The 23340-nt window shown below is 34.5% G+C and overlaps 1 protein-coding gene across 2 annotated transcripts in view; it reads left to right on the top strand.

Annotated features, from left to right (window-relative positions):
• Positions 1–23047, top strand: part of LOC149078497 (uncharacterized) — a 76716-nt gene extending 53669 nt beyond the window's left edge. For both annotated transcript variants that reach the window (XM_089240609.1, XM_089240608.1), the window contains exons 15-19: positions 2440–2643; positions 7048–7124; positions 15622–15700; positions 21016–21111; positions 22295–23047. In XM_089240609.1, the coding sequence (XP_089096735.1) occupies positions 2440–2643; positions 7048–7124; positions 15622–15700; positions 21016–21111; positions 22295–22357 (519 nt within the window). In that variant the 3' untranslated portion in view covers positions 22358–23047. The remainder of the gene's footprint in view (positions 1–2439; positions 2644–7047; positions 7125–15621; positions 15701–21015; positions 21112–22294) is intronic.
• The last annotated feature ends 293 nt before the right edge of the window (positions 23048–23340 follow it).

The following is a 23340-nucleotide window of genomic DNA, read 5'->3' as shown; positions in this document are numbered from 1 at the left end:
TTTTCTCATGTGCGTGTAGTTAGCGGGAGTCCTACTTTTTAGAAAATCCTATCAACAAAATTCGTATGATTTTAATTGAGGAAAGAATCATCGATATAATGCCAAATAATTCAAATGTAGTAGATTGCAATTAATGATTCTGCCAAAGTTGAACTTGTATCGTTTTTAAAGTTATTTGGGGAAGGGGTGTATGTGGACTATTTGGTGGGTTATTAATTTTTTTTATTTGCTTGTAGTTTGAGGGTCAACAGGTAAAGTAGTGATTGAAAACTTCTGCCTGATTGAAAAAATAATTTTGTAGGTTGCACATGTTCGCTGTGTATAAAAAATAACATTCCTAAATACCATTTGCTGCTTCATGGTCTTGGACAGTAACTAACATTCATCATTCAAAATTATGGTGTACATTTTGTGTTTAGCATAGGTGAAACAACAATTTGCATAATAAAGCAGTTGGATACATAGGCCAATTCTAGGTTTTATGACTGGTGATATCCAATAACATTCAATTGTCTTCTGTATTTTTAGGGCATGCAGAAGCATAAACAATATTTACAATTCTCAAGAAAGAGCTAGAAACAAAAATGCTTTATTTGTCAAAAATGATTACACTGGCATTGAGCGCTAAAATTCAAACGAATCCTTTAAAAAAAAAAAAGATGGATATAACACAGTAAAATCATCTGGTCCACCTTGACTTATTTATATCAAACCTTGTAATTTACACATTTTCCACTGTGCTTTTGGAAATGGTCTCGAAAGAGCGTCATTCTTAAACTTGTCTTCATAATTTGCTGTGTGCATTGTTGACTAAAAGAGAGACTCAACTTGTTAAGACATTGTCGATTCTGTGAAGAGAGTTGACAGACTGCACTGTGGAAGACTCCAAAACAGTATGTAATATATATTGTGAGGAGACAAAAGAATTAGGCGTCGTTGCTAATATACCCTATTTTGGCCAAAAGTTTTTTTTGTAACAAACTCATTTCTGTCATTTTGCTTTCGCTCAAGTCAATCTTACAGGATACTGAAATAGTGCTATGGAAAAAAAATTATATATATATTTATACATTTCAATTTTTTTTTTTTTTTTTTGTTATGCTATGATTAAGTTGTCTAAGGGGCTACCCTCCCCCATCCTACTCTTTTTAATTTTTTGAGTGAAGGCCCCTGAGTTAATTTCCAGCATCATGCCTAAAACATTGGAAAAAATCTAGACTTGAAAGAATACAGGGTTCTTAATGGCCTTGTAAGTCAGGAATATGAAAAATAGTTGAGAGGAATTGAAAATATTTGCAAAAGTGAGGGAAGGGAGAAGTACGCAAATACAGTATTTGATAATAATTAGGGAAATGATAGCGAAGGAAGAAAAAAAACCTGAAAAAAAAAACAAATACAAAATTTGGAATGTTAAGATTTTTAATTATTTTTCTTCTGAAGTTTTGGTCAAGGAAATGATAAAGCAGATTTTTTTGGAAGCAATAGTGCATGTAATAAATAAAATGGGTAGTATCGGTTCTTTCATAATATAATTTCTTTTAGTGGTGTCTTGCCTCTTGTAAAAGTTTGTCCTCTTGACTTTAAAATACTAATTTTACAAAACTTGCTTCAAAAAAAATTACATTTTTTTTTCCTTTTTTGTCCGTGAAAGAATATCAAAACCATAAAGATTCAAGTAAAGGTAATGCTATCCTGATCATGATTTTTTTTTCTGGATTGTTTTTTGTACATTCAGGTTATTTTGAACAGAATCTTCAAAAATGAAATGCAAAAATTTGATTTTTGACCATGTGGGGTGTGTTCACCCTCATTTAAAACTGTTTCTGTTATGACTTTCACATTCATACAACATCTCAAAGTTGCCCCTTCAGCATTGTGTAAACAAGGTTCTACTGTACTTTCTAAAACATTTGCAGTGATTATTATGTCGAAACTAATCTGAAATTAACCTTTGGAATTTTTTTGTTGAATATCCATGTTTGGGGTGTGAAAAAAAAACCCTTTTTTTTCTTTATACACTGTTCAGAGAGAGAGCTATGACAAACTCATTTTAAAAGTGACCTACAATTAGAAATATTGTTCGAGCAAATGAAAAATTGAAGCTCCATAATAAAAATTTGGCATGAAGATAGAATTCTTTGCCCAACATAAGTTAATGTATGAATAAAATTTTCCTGAAATTTCTGGAATCTGATGCACCCAGTGCATCACTGCCAATGTGTTTAGAAACCGTGTGAAAAATTTATAGTTGTAGAACTTTACCGGAAAATGTTACATGTAAATTGCATGTGATTCCGTAAGGAGATTGAAAGTACTTTAAAAGAGTGAAAATTTTATTCATGCTGAAGTAAACTTTTTTGTTACAATTTTTTCTTTTTTACAAAATTTTTATCTTTAGATTTGATTTTTAAATCTCCCTTATAATTTTTTCCCCTTTAGATTTTGAACTTCTATCTAGAATTGATTGTTGAAAGATCCAAACAACCTGGTTATCCATCTGTGTATTCCTTCAATACTTTCTTTTTTCCCACGCTCCGACTCAAAGGCTATTCATCTGTGAAACGCTGGACCAGAAAAGTTGACATCTTTTCATATGAAATAATCCTGGTGCCAGTTCATCTCGGTATTCATTGGTGCTTGGCTGTGAGTATATTTTGAGAAAATAATGTTCAAAATATGTAGCAAACTTTTAACACATTTTTTTCATGCTGTTTTGTAGCAGATGAATGCTTAATATGGATGACAATTAACAAATTTTAATTTCATGAATTCCTATTTGAGTTAGTGCTAAAGTAACCACCATCCAAAAAAAATCATTGTTTTCCTCCACAGAAAGTTGATATGGATGGATGTTCTAACATAAAACAATCAAGTTTTGAGTGACATTTTTGTACCAAGTAAAACAAATCCAATGAGTAACTACTACTACTTTTACCACACACTCTGCTCATAGCACCATACAACAATTTATTATAATCGAGTTGGGAGGGAAATGAAGGTGCCATCTATCATGGATACCTCAGGTCAGATAGCGAAGAATTTCAATTCAATTTCAATTTTATTCATCACATTATAAAACTTACATTGGCAAAACGAAGAAAAAAATCCATCCAATGGATCGTTGTTGATCCATACTGGTGGACACGATTATTATTAAGTTAATTTTCAAACACGAATAGTAAATATTAATAATAAACTAATAATTAAAAAAAACAATGAAAAAACGCAAGACAGAGAAATCATCTAATGAATATGACATACATACACAAAATATTACATTGATTTGAATTAAGATTATTGATTTGTTTTATTTATATAAATAAAATGAATTATAAATGAAGCAAATAATTAGTATTAAGGTAAATAATGGCAACAATGGAAGGTGCGATTCAGAAATTTTTTGAGTGATGGGTTTTCCTTTTTTTTTTGCGAGAGCTCAATAGGGAAAAAATATATTGCATATTAAAAATAACTTTCAATATCATTTATAGAGAGCAAATATTGTTTGAGACGTTTTTTAATACAAATATTGAAGTGTAGTCAAGAATGTCAGATGGCAGATTGTTGTAAAATTTCGGAACAAGAAACGCAAAGTGATTTCTCTTTACTGTTCTATGAATAAGTGGTATAGATAATGTATTGCTAAATCTTCTCGATGTTCTTGAAGTATTGAAGGGTAAATCGAGTTGATTTTTAATTTTTATGTAGAAGAATTATCGATCTGTGAAAATATAGATAACGAAGGGGTAATATATTTAGGTTTAGAAAAAGTTCGTGTGAAGGAGTGGAATAGTCGTTAGTAAGTGCTCTTATTATTTTTTTTTTGCATTTGAATAATGGGGTGTAAAGTGCTTATGTAATTGCTTCCCCATACAGTCAGGCCATATAATATATGTGAATGAATAACTGCATAATAAAATGACAGTAGAAAAGGTTGATTTACATATTGCTTAAGGTAATAGAATTTGTATAGGGTGTATCGAAGTTTTGATTGCATGTGTTTTATATGTGTTTTCCATTTTAGGTTGTTATCTATATGTACACCAAGATACTTTAATGAAGATACTTGTTCTAAAGATGAACATGCGCACGAAAAGTTACATGGGCAGTTTTGGCTATGAAAAATAATATTGTATCTAATTTCTGTATTGTTATGCAAAGGAAAGCTCATAAATTTTGTTTTCGATACATTAATTTCAAGATTATTTGCAATAAACCAATTGCGAACTTTAATTAAGCCATGATTTACGGTGTTCGTTAAAGATTGATGATCTATTGCTGAATAAAGTAATGCAGTATCATCAGCGAATGTTATCATTTTAGCAACGAAATCAAGGTTACAGAAATCGTTGATAAATATAGTAAAAAGTAGTGGCCCTAAAGTAGATCCTTGAGGAATTCCTTTCTTCATGGACATCGGAGTACTAATATATTTGCCACATTTAACTCTTTGGATCCTATTCTTAAAGTATGATTTAAATAGGCTATGTGCATTACCTCTAATTCCATACAGTTGAAGTTTATCAAGTAAAATGTTATGGTCAATGCTGTCGAAACATTTTCGTATATCCAGGAAGATAGCTATTGTTTTCTTTGATTTGTCTATATTATCAACAATATAGTTACTAAATTCAAGAAATGCAGTTTCTGTATTTCTATTTGAAAGAAAACCATGTTGGTTGTTTGAAAAGAAATTATGCACATTTAAATATGAAAAAAGTCTCTCGTAATTGTTTTGATAATTTTTGATGCTGTACAAAGAACTGAAACGGGTCTATAATTGTTCAAGTCATTTTTGTCTCCTGTTTTGTAGATTGGGGTTATGACGTCGTGTTTTAATGAATCCGGAAAAATTCCATTTTCCAAACTATCATTCATAAGCCTGGAAAATATATATAGAATATTATCCGGAATATGTTTCCAAACTTTTGCATTAATTGAATCAGAAGATGTAACTGAAGTTTTTAAATTATTTATGATTTTTTTTTACTTCAGCAATATCTGAGGGAAGAGAAAAATGGAGTTATTGATGTTTTGAATATATTGTTCATGAGCATCATCCGAAACTCCTCCGTTTGATGAGACATTAATAAAATGTGAATTGAATTGATTATCCACGTTTTGAGGTTCAAGATTATCAGGGAGAATATTTGTTTTGCACCCAGTATGTTATTAACAAATTTCCAGCGTTCAGCATTATTCTGACACTTAGTAAATTCGGTTGAGTAGTAGTTTTTCTTGGCAATTCTAATTTTTGATTTAGTTAGTGATGTTGCATTTCTGTAAGCTGATTCAACTGAAATGTATTTTTTAGTTTTCAGATACAGTTTTTGTTTATTTTTTATTAAACAACAAATTTCGTTAGTAACCCACGGTTTCCCATAATTTCTTATAGAAGCATTACTCACATATCTGGAGTGATTCTGAACAATAGTGTGTAAAGTAGAAAAAAAGTGATCGAAAACAAGTCCACTATGCAAATTATCAGTTTTAAATTTGTAATTTTGAAGATATGATGTCATAGCAGTGTAGTTTAACTTTCCTTTTCATTGCTTGCACGACTGTATTCGATTTATTTAAGTTAGGAGAATCAAATTGTAACTTACAAACAATCGGGTAGTGATCGGTAATATCAGTTTTGATTATGGACGAGTAATATCCAATAATGTTAGATGAATTACATAAATATATGTGATCGATACAAGTACCAGATGTGTGTCTCATTACATCATTGATGAGTGGTAAAAATCCATATCCTGACAATATATCCATGTAATTTGATTCGTCATTTGAAGCAGGATTAAGTATATTTATATTGATGTCACCGATTAATATAATATTTTTCGTTTTAATGGTATTTAACGTTGAATCTAGTTCTTCAACGAAGTTTGAGATGGTGAATGAATGAGATCTATACAATCTTTGTTTTGTTACCTATTTTCTTCCCGAGAATCAAACCTGTAGTATTGACAGTAGCCTTCATGGTGGTTATGAAATTATGGCTATATCAAGTTCCACATGTGTATGTGTGGTTTAGTATTATTATTCAGTAGTATTAGTCTTACTTGTGGTAGACAAGCATCTTACCATTGCACCAACTCTGATGCTAACAATCACTTGAGCCAGATTAATTTATTTCCATCTTGGAATTGCTTTCCAATGCTCACTTCTTAGTGTTTTATGGAAGTTACTCCGAAGTTTTTCAAATCAAATGATTTTCCATAAAATTCAATGGAAAATTCGACTAGTGTACTCAGCTTCACGTTTCAGCTAACGAATGTGATTCTGGAATGAATTATCTTTGTTAGCCGAGGTATCACTAACAGAATATTAGAAATTTAAAAAAAAAACTTTTCTACATAATCTTTTGATAACCTGTTAATAAAACTATGTTAAATGTGTGACACGCTGGTACTGGTAGCTCATGTTAGATGAAGAACTTGCCTACTCTATTACCAAAGGATATTCAGAGATGTCCCAAATTTGATATTGTTGTCAGTGTCTTTCCCGACAGCAACAGAAATGGCACTGAGATGGCTGCACAGCATATTGCTACAGTTATGTCCCATACCTAGAAGTTAATGCACCAACTTTTCTGTGAGACACAAAAAAATCTTTCTTTTCTGAATTGGCTATAAACTACAAGTCCCAGTCTAATTAGTTGTGCAGTAGTTCTAACCAATGGAATGATCAAAATGCATTGTAACAAAATGATATATTGACATTTGACACAGCTTTAAACCTAAAGTGGCAGTACTCTGGCACAGCCATGTCTTTTTATAAAATTTAATGTTTTCAATCCAGAGTAATATTATATGTTAAGTCATTTCAATAAAAATGCTAAATTCAAAATAAATTTGACTGGTTTCTCAAACATGAAATTTGCTGCATTAAATATTTAGTGTTTTGGTACCTAGATATAAAGTTGAATTATTTTTCTTGAAATGTTTTATTTTCTATTGGTATTTTTTTATTTTTAATGAAATAAACTGTATATGTAATTGTGTTTGTATAATATTTGTATTTTGTTATTAATTATTTGGTTAGGTCATTGATTTCCGCACCAAAAAAATTCAGTTTTACGATTCAATGCATGGGAAAGAGAAATCTTGGGTGATTTTAAAGTAAGTTTTTTTATCATTCTTTTTTTTAATATAACAAAACACACAAACATATGTACAGACACCAACATATACATAGATACAAATATATAAACGTAAAAAGCATACACTTTGTGACCTCTAGGGACCCAAAGGCCCTTCCAACCGCAGGGCTCGGCACGGGCCACTTTTTTCACTAATAGTCACTTTTTTAGAAACTAGTCACTTTTATTACGTATTTTCAGGCCCAGGTCACTTTTTCCACTTTTTTTAGCAAAAAACCTCGGTCTTGCGCTCTTTTTTGCTGTCAGTGTTTTTCTTTTCTTCAAGGAGGAACTTTACCGGTTCAAGGTCGCTAATTTTCTCCTTCCCTTCATTGAAATACGATCGTTAGCTCCCTTCCTGTAGAACCCCTATACATGAAGGCGTCTTATCTTCCCGGGAGCATACCGTGTGACGTCAGCAGGGCTTGGCACGGGTCACTTTTTTCCCTGAAAGTCACTTTTTTAGAAACTGGTCACTTTTATTACGTATTTTCAGGCCCAGGTCGGTCACTTTTTCCACTTTTTTAGCAAAAAAACCTCGGTTTCGCGCGCTTTTCTATTGTCAGTGTTTTTCTTTTCTTCAAGGAGGAACACTTTACCGGTTCCATATCGCTAATTTCCTCCCTCCCTTCATTGAACTACGATCAAAGGCATATGCTTCCCGGGAGCATACCGTGTGACGTCAGCATAACTTGATTTCAAGGCGCGTGGAAAGAAAGCTCCTTGGTTAAAGAGTCATTTTATGGAAAAGCCGGTCGGAAAAAAAACTAGCATAAAAGGCGTATACTTACAACAAAGAATTTCCCCCCTACTACCATTCTCATTCTTATTTCCCCTCGCGTGTGCTCACACGTTCTTTCATTTTCATCTTATTTTAAAATTGATCCTTTATTTTATTTGTTTTAAGAAGTTGTAGTCCTAAGGGCCGAATTCCTTTCTTGGAGCATCGAGCAAGTTACATTTGTTGTTTGTTCTATCGTTACTTTTGTTAATTTTTTTTAATGTTATTTGAAATGACTATTTAAGAGAGCCGGTGCAGAAGCTAACTTACGCGCAGCGGGAGAATACCAAAGCGCGTATTAAAGACGCGTATTATTAATACGTATTAAGCGTATTAATACGCTTTGGAGAATACTCTTGTAGCTGGCCAAGGTTAAAGCTCGTAGGTATTTTGAATTTACTTACAATAAAAAAAATTATCCGATTGAAAATCACGATCTCTATCTACAAATAAAATTCGTACTATTTTTCTAACTGGATTTAAATCTCAGCAAGAAACCGTACCCCCAAATTTGATCAAAAGGGCAACTAGTTATGAAAAGATCACAGAATCCTGCAATTCAACATTTAGTTTAACACAAGAGTTTCCAAATCAGATGAAAATTGGTCATCAATCTGATAAAAACTCAGTTAATGCATTCGAGCCGTAAATAGAGGCGGATTTAACGGTGGGCACACCGAGCGTGCCTTTGGCCCCTACTTTACACTTTTTTCCTAATTTAGAGGGCATAATATTAATTTTTTTTATGCCCGGGCCGTCAACTGACCTTTATCCGCTTCTGGCCGAAACTTAATTTAGAGCATCTTCACAATACTGATTGTTGACTTAATATCGACATCTTGCGCTCCATTCTTGGTGTTGTGTAAAAGAATCCCATTTTTAGACCTCGGAAGTTATTAAAACGTTTTTGTCTCGAGTCGCTGTTATGACCGCAATAGGAGAGGGCGGGGGTCTGGTTCCACGGGTATTGAACGAGGAAAGGTGCCGAGTTTACTCTTTTTCTGTTAAAAAGAGTGGATATCGGCCCCCGGGCGATAGTAAATTTCCGTTCGTACTTGCAACCCGGGTTGCTACATACCGTGATCAGATCTAAAACTGGGAGCGCGCGGGGGGGGAGAACAATGCCTCGGACGGCGTTTTTGATGGAATGGTATATTTAAGAAAAGGCAATAAAAATTCCTTTGCAAAATTATCGAATTTCACAGTCAAGAAGCAGTAAAATTGCATTTCCCCTTCAGAAAAAACAATTGTGTTACGGCCATGGTAAATCGGGTGGGGGCGAATTCTTTGTTTTTGTTCGTTGAAAACTACGGGAGGTGTCAGCGCTAACGTGGCGGCTTTTTTTCGCGCTAAAACCCTGAAAGCAGCATCCATAAACTCTATCAACCGCATTTATAAACCCCGTATGTCGTTGATTCGATTTTTGTGTTCATTTTATCCTAATTTTCCGTATTTCCCGATATATTTCTATCGATTTTCGCATATTGCCGCATGTTAGGTTGATTCATATAAATTATACATATTTTTGTAATTTTTTATGTGCCCTTTGTCAGCCGCTGCAGGTGGTCGAGTGGTCATAGTGACGGACTCGCATCGCGAGGATCCGGGTTCGAACCCCACCGGCGCCACAGTTGTGGTCGGCTGAAGTTGGTTTTCTGTGGTTCCCAATTTCAAGGCGCGAATGCGAGCTGATCTCCCCATTAAAAAGTCTACACACTCAGACTGTTAGGTGCACTCACTTTGTTCCAAACTCTGCCACGAAAGCTGGGCTGGAAGAGATCTCAGCAACGGGATAAGTCCAGTGGCGAAGCCCCTGTCGTTTATTCATTGTGCCCTTTGTCAGCCATCTTGAATTGACTACCGCAAAACGGTGATTCCTTGGCGCGAAAAAAAGTCGCCACGTTAGTGCTTAGAAGGTTCATGGGAAATTTACCGGGGAAGGCCGCGGAGTCTCTTTTTTTTGTTAAAAATTACGGGGCTGTTTCCAAAAAAATACTGTTTCCAGGGGTGGGAACTCTGCGCCACACTGCGCCAAAATTAACATCTTGCGCCATCCTGCTCCAATAGTGTATTTTCGTATTTTTCTGCGCCAAATAGCTAATTTTGCTTCAGTATGCCCGGAATTTCGGAAAGGACACCAAAAAATTTTTGTACCTGCTTACTGCGAAACGATTCTTTCTAAGAGCGTGTTTTATTAAACTGTACGCCTTATTTAAACTATCTCGGCCTTTCCATCGCGAAACCCCGATAATATCCGTGATCGTGCAACTGAAGATGGTTTGCAATGGTCGTTCAGCATTAAAGCGCAAATGCGAGTCAGTTGCCGTATAAAAAAAAGGTCTCCTCTGGAAGCAGCAGAAATTACTGTAGTCGATTGTCATTGCGTCAAATCCCGATGTTTCGTGAAAAAAATTTTCATTCCGGGAGTAAAAAGTGAGATTCCGCCGAATTACGAATGCTAATTTAGAAACTTTGCTGAATAACGAGTGTCAGATCGCCAATCTCGCCAAATAATAAGTACTTAATCGCCAAACGTCGTGTTGATTCTTCTGAAATTCTCTCTGATTTTGCAACAATTTCTTTACAAGTATAAAAAAATTGAAAACTTATAGAAAAATTTTAGCCCATTTGAAGTGCTGCGGTTCCACACAGACAATCGTGCCCTCAGTAAGGAAAAATCATCTTAAATAGACTGGTGTGAAAAATTTTATGACAAAAAACAAGCTGATGAAAAGATCATCTTTTGAGACTGAGAGATTTTGCTTTGATAGCAAAAGACAGTGCAGTTGTTTTATTTTGAAAATGGGTGAGGGTTAACGAAAATATTCTTGTTAATTTCCCTGCTCCAATTTATAAATATCTGTTCCGAATCCCATATTTTGCTGCTCCAAAACTGCTCCGGATCCTTAATTTGCGGCTCCAAAACTGCTCAGAATCCTGAATTTTGCTGCTTCAAAGCTGCTCCGAAATGGACTTTGTCACTTCCAACCCCTGTGTTTCTGGGTAAAGGAGTAAATGTGTGTTTTTTTGCAGGGGTGTATGTTGTGTGTAAAAAAAGAAAAATCTATATTTTTACAAATTTTTCTCTCAAAAACCAAACAATTTCAAAACTGGTTTATTTTCTCCCTCACCCAAGGGCAGTGGAGATAGACTTGAAGGTCTTAGGGGTGTGGCACGATGACAATTGATATACATCATATATATGTATACATCAGTAGGCCATTGACGTTGGGGGGAGGGTGGATTGCCCCTCCCTCAACGTATAATAATTTAAATACTTTATTCAATTTAATAATTTAAATATTTTATTCAATTTAACAATTTATAATTCAGTAATTTAAGTAATTTTTTAATTTAATAATTTAAAATATTGTTAAAAATTCAATTTTATAGTTTTTAATCATTATAGTAAATTTCTTAAAATTTGTTGGAACATATTATACAAACCTAGGTATGTAAATCAAATTTGTACTAGTTAAAAAAGTTTGAGTACACTTTGTATACTGTCATTCATAGCATAACATGAATGAAAAATCCACTGGAATGTAGATGGGACAAATTCTCTCATTAAATTTTGTGTTATTTAATTTTTTTTCCCCTTCTTTGAATGTGAAAACTTTTTCCCATTTTGAAGTTATTCTCTCACACATAGTTGTTGATAAATTTGATAAGTTATTCAAAACTTTTCTGGTTAGCAGAATGCGTTTGAGTTTCATTTAATTATTTCACACTATTATGTAAAAAAAAAAAAAACAATTTCAATGAGTTCTATTGAAATGCAAAGTTAAAACTAAATTCAATTTCAGTTCATTCAATTTGGTAATAATCAAAATTCATTGTCCATTTGGTCTCTTTCTAAAAATATTTTGGTCACTATTTGGTCACTTTTTAAACATTTTGGTCACTATTTGCTCACTTTTTTAAACAATTTGGTCACTATTTTCACTAGTTTTGAGGCCATGATCCGTGCTGACCCCTGCATGTAGTTAATGTAAACTGCTGAGAACATGGTTTAGGTCAATTTCGTGAGAATCACCCATGTGCAATCATTAAACACTGTATAATCTTTTTTTACTTCTCACGTATCTATTTACAATATATTTGTCATGAGCATTTCGTAATCAATATTTTTAATTAGGTCAAAAATTAAATGTTGGTTTTTTTTAAATTGATTCTTTGTTTTTGTATTTCAATTCTATTTCTTTCGGATTTTTCATAGTCTTCAAAATTTTTGCTGGTGTGTTTTCAAGTGGAATGCAGTGGAAACCTATTTATTTTTAAAACTTTACAGTTAGCAAAAAAAATTCAAGATAGACAGTTCTTGAGAAATCAAGGGTTTTTCTATGTAAAAAATGAAAACTATGATCAAAATGACAAAAGTTTTAATTGAACAAACCAAATATACTATATTTCACTACTTGCTTAAATTTGTTTCCTTGGTTAAAATCTTTGGCTTTATTGAAAGTTATTTTTCCTCTGCATTGAATGAATCATAGATGAACTATGATATCTGTATGTGTAGGTAACAAGACTTTTATGATTTTGTTTTCATACTACTTTTATATTATACGGAAAGAAACTTTGTCTGGCTTTAATTCAAAGAAATTTTAACATGTTTCAAAAGACAAGTATGAATTTTATTTCACTTGTTCACACATTTCGGCCCTGCAATGGAGTGCCATCTTCAGAACATCATGGTTCTGAAATCACAAACAAAAGAAAACTGTTGAAGGCCGGGGAGAGGCCAATTTAGCAATTGACTAATGGAAGTATTTTTTTTTTAAATGTTGAATTTTTAGATTTTAGAAATTTATATATTTTTTCAAACTTTAAAAATTCATAAAATTCTAACGAATGGTCAGATATCAAAGTCTGAGGTCTATTGTACTAACACATATCGACTAAACTTTCCTGCAAAAATTCAGAATTTTCGGGGCAGTAGTTTTCTTTAAATCTTATAGAAAACTGCAACCTGAGAAAATCACATTGTTTTTTCTAGTATACATTTACACTATAATTCAGTATTTATTTCTTTAATTATGAAAGAACAAACTAACCGATTGACACAAAATTTTTAGTATTTTATTTGCAATCGAATGAAATATTTTTTTTAAGTCATTTTTTTTTTAATTTGACTTTTTCAAGTCAAAAAAGTAGTGAAACCCCTTAAAATCTATCAATAAGGCAGGGCATGTTTTTTCTCTTTCACTTATGTCACTTTGAGGAATAGGGCCTAATCAAACAGTTATTTTGTGATAATATAAGTGGCAGTCTAACCATTAAAGCTCAAAATAAAGGATTTCAAACAGCTGTTTCAAGGCTAATATAGCCCCTTCCTCAATGATAGAAAGTCTATTATAGCGTACTTGAACAAAACACATGGTTGAAAATATTTTGTGTTTGAAAATTATTTTCAACCACATGTTTTATTCAAGCAAGTCATCTGTGCTATAACAAGCATTACACAGAAACAAACTTCACGTCAGGTTTCACTACATGTACACGCACATTCCCGCGTGTACCAATTCGTTAGAGGTTCCGCAGAGGAATATGTGTGGTTTAGTAGTAGTCTGTGCTATAACAGACTTTCTATCACTGAAGAAGGGGATATATTAGCCTCCAAATAGCTGTTTGGTGTTTGAAATTGTTATTTTTAGCTTCAGTGGGACTGTCACTTATTATTATACTGTGCTCAAAAGGCATTTCCTTCCTTATTACATGACTGTGTACTTATTGTATATCATGTTGAGAGATGTTTTTTGGTCCAAAATATAAAAAAATGTGATTTTGCTGGAGATTATGGCGAAATGATTCTTTGGAAAGAAAAATTAGATGTCTCCTCTGGGACTTGAACCCGGGTCCCTTGCATATTTGATTTCTCAGTATATTTCAGGCTGAGAAAGCATCTCTTAATACTATCGCCATTTGGGGCGGTTATTGCTGCAATGTGTCCACTCTGCGCTTCACACTAATAATGCATGTTATAAGTAGAGCCGGAACTTCAGTCAATAAAAATGATTGAAATAAGCAGGCAAAAAAAAAACTAAAATTGCCTAAAATAGGCATTTATAATTTTTGAAAGGAAGAAAAATAACTAAGAACTATATATATAAAGGTATCGTATGTCAAAAAACTAGCTGAAAAATTGGTTGTATTAAATCTGTCTATTGTTTTAATTATATTTGATAATAACTGCATTATTATCAAAGTTAAATGGGTATCAAGCCCCCAAAATAAAATGCTAGTAGACCCTCAGAATTAGGTCAATTCCAGGGCCACCATTATCAGATGCAGAGCCCATAGAAAAAATGATTTGTGGGGCTTCTTTGAGTTGTGAATAATTCTTATTCATTTGTCATATTATCTGGAATAACCATTATTATTCCTATAATTGAAACAACCATCTTGTAAAAAAAATTAACTTTAGATAGCTTTTTTTTCTCAGCCTATCAAGGAAACATATTTTCTGGATGTTATGCTGAGATGAACTCAGAAAAAAAAAAAAAAGTCATCTTGCCTTTGCCCAGACCATATGACTTCTCTTTCTGAGTTCACCTCGGCATAATATCCAGAAAATATGTTTTCTAAATTTAACTTTTTTTGTATTACCATATATGCAGGGCTATTCAAACGTGGGATCCTGTGTGGCCGCATCTGTGGATGGTAGGCACACCCCTGGGGGCGATTACTGTCAACCTAATCGAATACCAAATTATATAGAGTCATGGTTGTTTTCATTGTATTTATGATGTAAAAAACAGAAAACAGCATGGGATCCCAGAGCCGTCTGCTTCTATCCCGCCTTATGTGATCCATGACATCAAATGATGACCTCTTGGGACAGTCAGCAGCCAGTTATACATATACAATGCAGTCCAATGCCCAAGCGAGACATATAATGTGAAGTGGAGAAACTAATTTCTCTTTGCTTTTCTAACATGGGCTACGTTCATTGGAAACACAATCATTCATGTCTAACACCATCTGGTCAAAGTTAAGTTAATGCATGGCAACACCAATCTCTCAGATCACTTATTTGTATTTAAATGGGAGCTTTCTGATGATAATTTATACTGAGAGTTGAAAAGTTCTAAAAAGTGTAATTATTTTGTTCTCAATGCTCACAATATCCAAATTATGGCCTCTGAAATTCACTTGTATACTCAAAATATTTTAAAATAGGCATTTATGACAGAAAAAGTTCAAAAAAGACATTTTTAACAAAAAGTTAAAAAATAGGCAAAAAGAAGACATTTATGGTATTTTGCCTGAACCTCCGGGCTCTAGATATAAGGAAATGAAAAGTGTCTCTCGGGTGTGTTGGTTAATGCACTTGCCCAGTATGCAAGGGGACCTTGATTTGATTTCCGGGGAAAACAAATCATTTTTCTTTCCAAAGATTCATTTTGACATAACATCCATACTGACATAACCAAATCCTGTTTCTCATTATCATGTTGGTCTTAGAAGAGTCATTCTTCACCATACAAAAACTAGCGTTTTTCTGTGAAAAATATTTCTTTTGCAGAAATTTCATCTGCTTCATCTGATACAAATGTAAATAAATGATGCTCTGAAAATTAATGGTCCATAAAGAGATGGTAGGCAACATAATTGTCTGTACTAAGTGGGGGCGGGGTGACATGTGTAAAACATAGATGCATTTAAGAGAGCTCATCATATTTTATTTGTTTAGAGATTATCTGGTTGAGGAAATGAAGGACAAGAAAAAGAAAGATTTTGATACATCGTCCTGGGTCTTGGAGTCACTGAAGGTGAGTTTCTGTGCTTTATACCTCTATTTCCTTTCAAAACTGATTATAATAAGTATACTTCTGAGATTCTGAGATACAAGAAACAATTCATTTCTTTCCAATTTTTTCATTCTTACCAACATGAATTACTTGTAATATTCTTGTACATGACTAAGGGGTCATTCAAGTATTATGTCAGCAGCATCGAGGGAAGGGAAGGGGGTTTCAGATTTGTTGACTTTTTTGACGACAAACGGGTGGGGGGGGGGTTGAAGGTTGCTTACGTCATCAATCACCCCTTTTTAAAAATATGAAATATTCTAATCTGCTGACGAAATTTTGCTGACGGGGGGGGGGGGGGAGAGGTCAAAAATGGCTAAAAATCTGCTTACGTAATACTTGAATGGCCCCTGAGGTGCCTAGAAAGGAGGATGGACTTGTTATCCTCCGTCTTTGAACAAAACCTGCTTGTGCTGCTCCAAGTGACGGCTAGTGGTTTAACAAAAAGCAAGAAGGGTTGGGAACAGCAATTGACAAAAGCGATAATAGTGACATTGCACTAGCTTTCAAAGATTTTGGATTTAAAGGTTTGAAGTCAAAGTGGTCCAAGTCACACTGGAGTACTATTTTTCCTAACAAAACATTCTTTCCCAAAGCTCCCTAAAACCTATTTTCCTTGAAATGCGTCTTTGCTTACTAGACAGTCTAAAGTGTCTTACAAGCATAAAAACATTCCAAGAAAAACTTATTTTTTGGGAGCTTTCAGGACAGAACCCTTTTTGTAATGAAAAGTTGCACTCCAGTGACTTAGACCACTTTGATTCTTAACCATATGTTACTACATAAATGTTACTGTCAATGTTAGAGAAATTTACGTACTTTGGAAGTGGTAGAGTTTCTGACTTAGGTTGCTGTATATTTATACATTTGCATGAATATATCATTCGAGTTCATGATTCGTATTATAATGAACTTTATCAAATAATTGATTTGGATTATGATTTGCTTGAAGATTCAACTCACACCACGACTTTTTTATGTTAGTTGAGGCAGAAAAATCACAAAAAATCTTGTTAACCAAAAAATTTGTAAGCTGAGGCATTCATTAGCAGAGACATCACTATGCTCATATTAATAGACTTACAAAACTTCAAAATCAGTCCAGTCTCTCAGAATTTTCGTATAAATTCAATGTAGATGTTCTGCATGAATTATTCCTTTTTTGGTTTTTTTTGCACATCTTAGAGCGTTGTGATGTAAAAACCATTTAATGTCTGATTTCCGTATTACAGGAAACCATTTAAAAAATACTTCATAAGTTGGGCGAGTTAAAAACAAATAAATCTAGTGCATTGCACTGCGATATTAGGAATGTATATCCAAGATTATTATTTATCCGGATTATTTTAAAATCCTGTTTCCGCGCAGTTTAAATAAAAGGGTCACACACCAATCTCTCTCTTTTTTTTTTTTTTAAATTAAATAGTTGTGTTCCGTTAGAGGTTGTAAAAGAGTGCATCAAAAATGTTTCAAAGGCTTTACCGAATGCAAAAATGTTTGAGAAAAGTATTTTTCTTTTATTAGTTTAGACTATTTTCATCCTTCTTTTCCTACAAGCTCTCTGGAAGCTTAGTTATTTCTCGATTTAAACATTACTTTAAAAAAAACTCATGGAGGAAAATCAGGAACTTCATTTCAATTTCCCCCCGACCCCCCCCCCCCAAATGACGGCTCTGAAAAATAAAGGAAATCACACCATCTTCAAAATTTGTTTCTAATTTTTCTCACAGGTCACAGTAAAATGAATATTTACAACCAAATAAAAGCATGTGGTCAAATCACAAACAAGACATTGTACAAAAGTTTGCAGTTTTCAGCTGTATAAAGGGGAATAGTACTCATTAAACATCTAACATTTCTTAGTAGTAAAGACATCTGTAATAATCTTTTATACACTATGAAAGAAATTATTTTGTTATTTGGTTGAGATCTTGTTTGTGAAGGAAAATTTGAATTACATCAGCAAACTGATGAATTTTCTGCAGTGATATATTTTGGTTTGCTTGTTGCCTTGTGAATTCAGTTCAAATTTCATTTCTATTTGGATAGTCAATCGGGTATGATCTGTCAATTTCCATCAAAATAGGTAAAAAACATTTCCAAAACATGGCAATGAGTTTAAGTTGGAGGTAAACCTAAGAAAACAGAATGAAATATCTTCTTTCTCTATATGGGTCATGATACTGGAAGAAGAGTGCCTTGGTTTTGTCCACTTCAAACATGACACGAAGCTATGGGAAGTTAACAAAGGAAATTCTATTAACTCTCTGAGAGGCACAAGCAGAAATCACTAAACCCTTCTTTAAGATGTCATGTAATAGTCTCTCGAAAATCCAAGCCCCAAAAGTTTGAGTTTCTGGATAATCCGAGGAACTTGAAATTTTCGAACTTCCTTCTTGAGATCCTCTTTTTTTTTCCCTTCAACAACACAACTTCCTTACTTTTTTCCCAGGAATACTACATAGTGTGTATGTATTGTAGTGATTTTAGTTTTAAAGGGACTAGGCAGCCCCCAGCTCTATAATGGGTAAACTGGTGTAATAAAATATTACTCTCTTGAGTAGACATTGACCATTTTAACTTTCGGGAGCAGGGGGGACTATTGATAAAGAGGAGCAAGTTTGACAGCTTTCTTCATGAGGGTGAACAATGGCATTGTTCTGTAATTGCTTATGTAAAATTATTGGACAGGCAGTCGAAAGCTATCAGTGTGGGATAAGTCCAGTGGCAAAGTTCTGGCGTTCATTCATTCATGTACAGTCATGTGGGCATCCTGTTGGTCTCTCATGATGAGGATTCAGGTTCAACCTCGTTGGAGGCATAGTGGTGGCTGTCTGAATTTGGTTTTCTGTGGTTTTCGAAATTTGAGATGTGAACGCAAGCCTGTCTCCCATTGAAAAAATTCTCTCCGCAGAGAGCAGGCAGTCTTAGAGCACGATACTGACATTACATGAAAATTCAAGCATTTACCATCTTTACTTCAAAATATGGAACACAGATGACAGCATCAACAATAGTAGTAGTGTAGTTCTTGAAACAAGCAAAAGTCGGACGACATACATGTTAGGGCCATGCATACACTCACACAACACGTTCCCACATATACTAATTCATTAGAAATTCCACGGAGGAATTGCACAAGGTGCATTTTCGGTTAAGAAGTAGTAATATGTCTGCGCCTCAATCATACTCGTATTCTACCCTTTTCACATTCTTCATTTTTTGAAGCACATGACACGAAGCTATGGGAAGTTAACAAAAGAAATTCTATTAACTCTCTGGCATCTACACTCATGTCCATAAATTAAGGATGATGCCAGCTCCGGCAAATAAAGGTTCAGAAACAAAACAAACGTTACTTATTCATAAAGCCCATTTATTAAACAGAAGATAAAGAACAAAAACGATGGTGTATGTATGATACCATTCATAAAAACTACGATTTTTGCTCCCTGGAGCAATTGTAAAAAATATCTCCTTTACAAAAACTTACTATTACATGGTTGGTATGATGGTTAATACATTGTATGTCTCCCATGCGATGAAATACAGTCGGTACAACGCCTAGGCATGCTGAGTATCAAATTATCGATCTGATCTTGGGGAAGATCACTCCACTCAGCAAGCAATGCTCTCCGAAGTTCCGGTACACATGTAGGAGGTAGTTGACGGGCTGCAACTCGTTGGCCAAGCATGTCCCACACATGCTCTATCGGATTCAAGTCAGGTGAGAATGCTGGCCATTCCATACGGGTTATATCCTCAGATTCAAGGCATTCGTTTACGATGTTTGCTCGGTGAGGACGGGCGTTGTCATCCATAAACACAAATTCTGCGCCCATGGCACCCCTAAACAAACGTACATGTTGTTCCAGAATGATGTCCCGATAAATTTGGGCTTGCCCCGGTAAATTTCTCGGTTTGAACATGCAGATCTGTTCTGGAACCCAGTATAATTCCACCCCAAACGAGTAGTGCTGCACCACCGTAATGGTGTCGTTCAATGATGTTGTTTTGGTGGTAACGGGTACCTGGCGTTCTCCATATGAAAGTTCGATGTGAATCAGACTGCAAGCTAAACATGGACTCGTCGGAAAACATCACATGCAATGTAATGATATCCACATTGCATGTTCTCTACTCCAGGCTAATCGCTGCCAACAGTGAGTTGCCGTGAGCGGAACACATCAGACAGGCCTGCGAGCATATAGACCAATATCTCCCAAACGTCTGTACATGGTTTGCCTTGAAACTATGGTACCCGTGGCTGCAGATAGCTGACGAGACAGGTCGGATGCTGTGCTCCGTCTGCTTCTTTTGGCAGTTATTGCCAAGTACCGGTCTTCATTCGGCGTTGTAACTCGGGGGCGACCTGTACTGTAACGTCTACTGACATTTCCATTATCTTGGAATTGTTGCCAAAGCCTAGAGATGACACTTTGGGCAATTCCAAGTTCCTCGGATACTTCCATCTGAGTACGCCCACATTCCAGGTGGCGATACTTCTACCATGTAAAAAATCATCCACATGCGTCCTCGGTGTCATAACTATTCGCTTATGGCTCTGAGCGCCTTACAGAACTCTTGTGAACAATTTTACTTCTTTGCCACTATTCCTTATATACCCCCTCTTACACTCTCGTCATTGTGACGTACTATCGGCATCATCTGGTGACTTCCTGAAATTTGCATATCATTCTTACAGATGTGTGTGATAATTCTACAGGTGAAATTTTTACTTTAGATTTCGATTTCCGTGTGATTTTGAATTATCCTTAATTTATGGACATGAGTGTATATCTTATTTAGGAATTAAAAATACATTAAATATGCTAGCACTGTTTTGTTTTTTTTTAAGTTAAAGCAACATTTAAAGAATTTTTTGTTTTTCGGATAATTCAATTTTTTCCTGATAATCCCAGGTGGCCTTGGGCTCATCTACTTTGGATTATCGAGCCTCTACTTTAATGCAGTAAGCTTTTTTCAGATTTTCAGCAGGTGCAAACTGAGGGATATATGGAAAAGCATTCCATTGACTAATTAGTCAAATTTCTACTAATTATATGACGCTGAGTGGAGCTGTGTCTCCACTCAGCACTTCACGCTACTAATGCTTGTTATAAGGAATGGAAATGTGTCTCTGGTGTATTGGTTAGCACACTTGCCTGGTATGCAAGGGGATCTGGGTTCGATTCCCAGAGGAGACATCACTTTTCTTTCCAAATATTAGTTTTGGCATAACATCCAAAAAATTCAATTATTTTTTTTTAATACAGGACATACCACCTCAATTAAATGGCAGTGATTGTGGCATGTTCACCCTCAAGTATGCTGAATATGTTGCAAGAGATGCCCAGATATCGTTCAGTCAGGTAAATGGTTGTTTTGATAAAAGTATCGTCAATTTGATAAATTTAAAATCTGTAAATCACCATGAATCCAGAACTTTTAGTGTTTTAAAGAAGTCTGATGATTGGAACTAACAATAATTCTTCATTTTTCATTGGACATGGTGTTTGATTAATCAAGTTTTGACCTATGTCAGCACATTCGCAGAGTATTTTTGTACAGCACTCCCAATGATGTAATTTGAATAGGACTAGAACTTCCTTTTGAGTTACTGGAATCGGATCAACCTAAAAAGAATATATGTGCATGGTGTTAGTGTTACTGTTTGAAAAATTGAGGTTAGAAGTATATATTATAACCCAGCACAACTTTGAACATGATAACATTATTTTTAACCTTGTAGTATAGAACAGGTAGTCTGGCACTTAAAGGTGAATCACTTTTGTTATTTTCAAATCACCAATGAGAAATTTTTAGGTTATACACACCATGAATTTCTGAAAGGATGATGTCACTCTCCGTTATCCATACGAAGGTTTTTAACAGATGCTGTTGCGAAGATGAATTTTTGGAAAGGGAGAAAATTCAACTGCCTTTGCGGGGTATTGAACTCACATCCTTTCACTTTCTGGGTGAACGTCCTGGACCACTAGATTACAAGAGCAACAAATCTCTCAATCTTTCCCTGAAGCTTGTGTGCTCTGAAAGGGACCATACATGAACGGTGGAGAATAGATGGCAGAGAGTAACGTCGTCCATTTATAAGTTGTCATCTGGTGGCAACGTCGGCAGTTGTGAGCATGGCCAGAGTCAGGCCTGGTCGTCCATGTGCTGTCCCTTTCATTGCCACAGGCAATTTAATAGTGAATAAGTTGTGCCAGGTGATAGTGACCATTTTCACTTGTCAAGTGATACTCATTCACTGAACCGAACACGCAATCACACTTTTTTTTTTTTTTTTGCCAGGGAGGACTTCTTGCTATGGCACAATGTGGGACACCATATATCATGGCTGTCTTAGGTTTGATAGTAATTTACCGACTGGAAATGAAATTTCATATATAATTAACCACTAAAATTTTTACCATACCCTGCTCTGAATGCAAGTTTCTGACTATGTAAAAAAATTCTAGTATTAATTTTAAGTACAGTCAGTGTGTTATATTCATTTTTTTTTTCAGGTATTGATTATTTATTTCTTTCCAGGCAAACATGCCTTATTTCAGGCGGCTCATGGTGTACGAGATCATGACGAAAACGATACTCTGATTTCATATCCATCCGATCCTCATCTGTTTTTTCCCTGCGCATAGTTTCATCATTATTAGTGTAAATATAGTCAAGAACGATGTTCAGGTTTGATTATCAACAAAGTGAAAAATGAGCTGGTGCTGTAGAATTTTTTTTCTATCAATGACACTTTTCTCCGCCGAAATTTCCAGTGGTATTGCCAAAAAATAAATGCAGTTAATGGCTAGAAAACTGTCTTATGTTGTATGATATTTTTTCTTCTCTCTCATATCTTCTTGTCGAGATTTCAAGAGGATCTTGTATTATGTATGTTACCCACCATTTGAATTTTTTTTTCTCCCCTTGTGACTGACGATATTGTTTATTGTTTGTCCAGATTGCTAATCTGTGGTGGCACTTTATAATTACTGTACTTTCCACGTGAAATTGAATATTGATATTTTTGGAAACAAGGTTGTGACTCGCTTTGTGTGTATATTTCCAATAGAATCTTAGTTATGTAGAATTACAAATGAATTTGATCTGCCTTTCTTTATAGTGGTTTAAATGTTACACTATAAAATAATGGCAGTTTGGAGTCAACTGAAATACAATTATGGCAATTTTTTTAAAGATTGATAATACTTGGCCACAGAAATTAATTGATATTCTGATAGTATTGTCTTTTTCAAAAACCATTACTATTCATTAAACTTATTTTTCTATTCATTCACCGTGTGTTTCGCTTGTGAAAATAAATTTCTTTCTGTTTGCTTGGATCATTAAAATATTAAAACATCATTAAACCTATTTGTGTCAAGAAGTGGAATAAGCAGCAAAAATGATCACAGAAAGCAAAGTAATTTGCTGGCACAGTATGTCATAGCTGCCAAAGCACCCGAATATCTATTCCATCTCCTAGACTCCCGAAAAATTCTTATATCTCCAGAATTTTAATGAAATTAATTAGAATTTGAACGGACTCACCAGATCTGTCTGACTAGAATATTACTTGAGAGTTT

The sequence above is a fragment of the Pholcus phalangioides genome, unplaced genomic scaffold, assembly GCF_987345545.1.
Source record: "Pholcus phalangioides strain wild (caught in Gottingen) unplaced genomic scaffold, Ppha-v1.0 ptg000013l_1, whole genome shotgun sequence".
Lineage (NCBI taxonomy): Eukaryota > Metazoa > Arthropoda > Arachnida > Araneae > Pholcidae > Pholcus > Pholcus phalangioides.
This window is presented reverse-complemented; position numbering and strand designations above follow the sequence as displayed.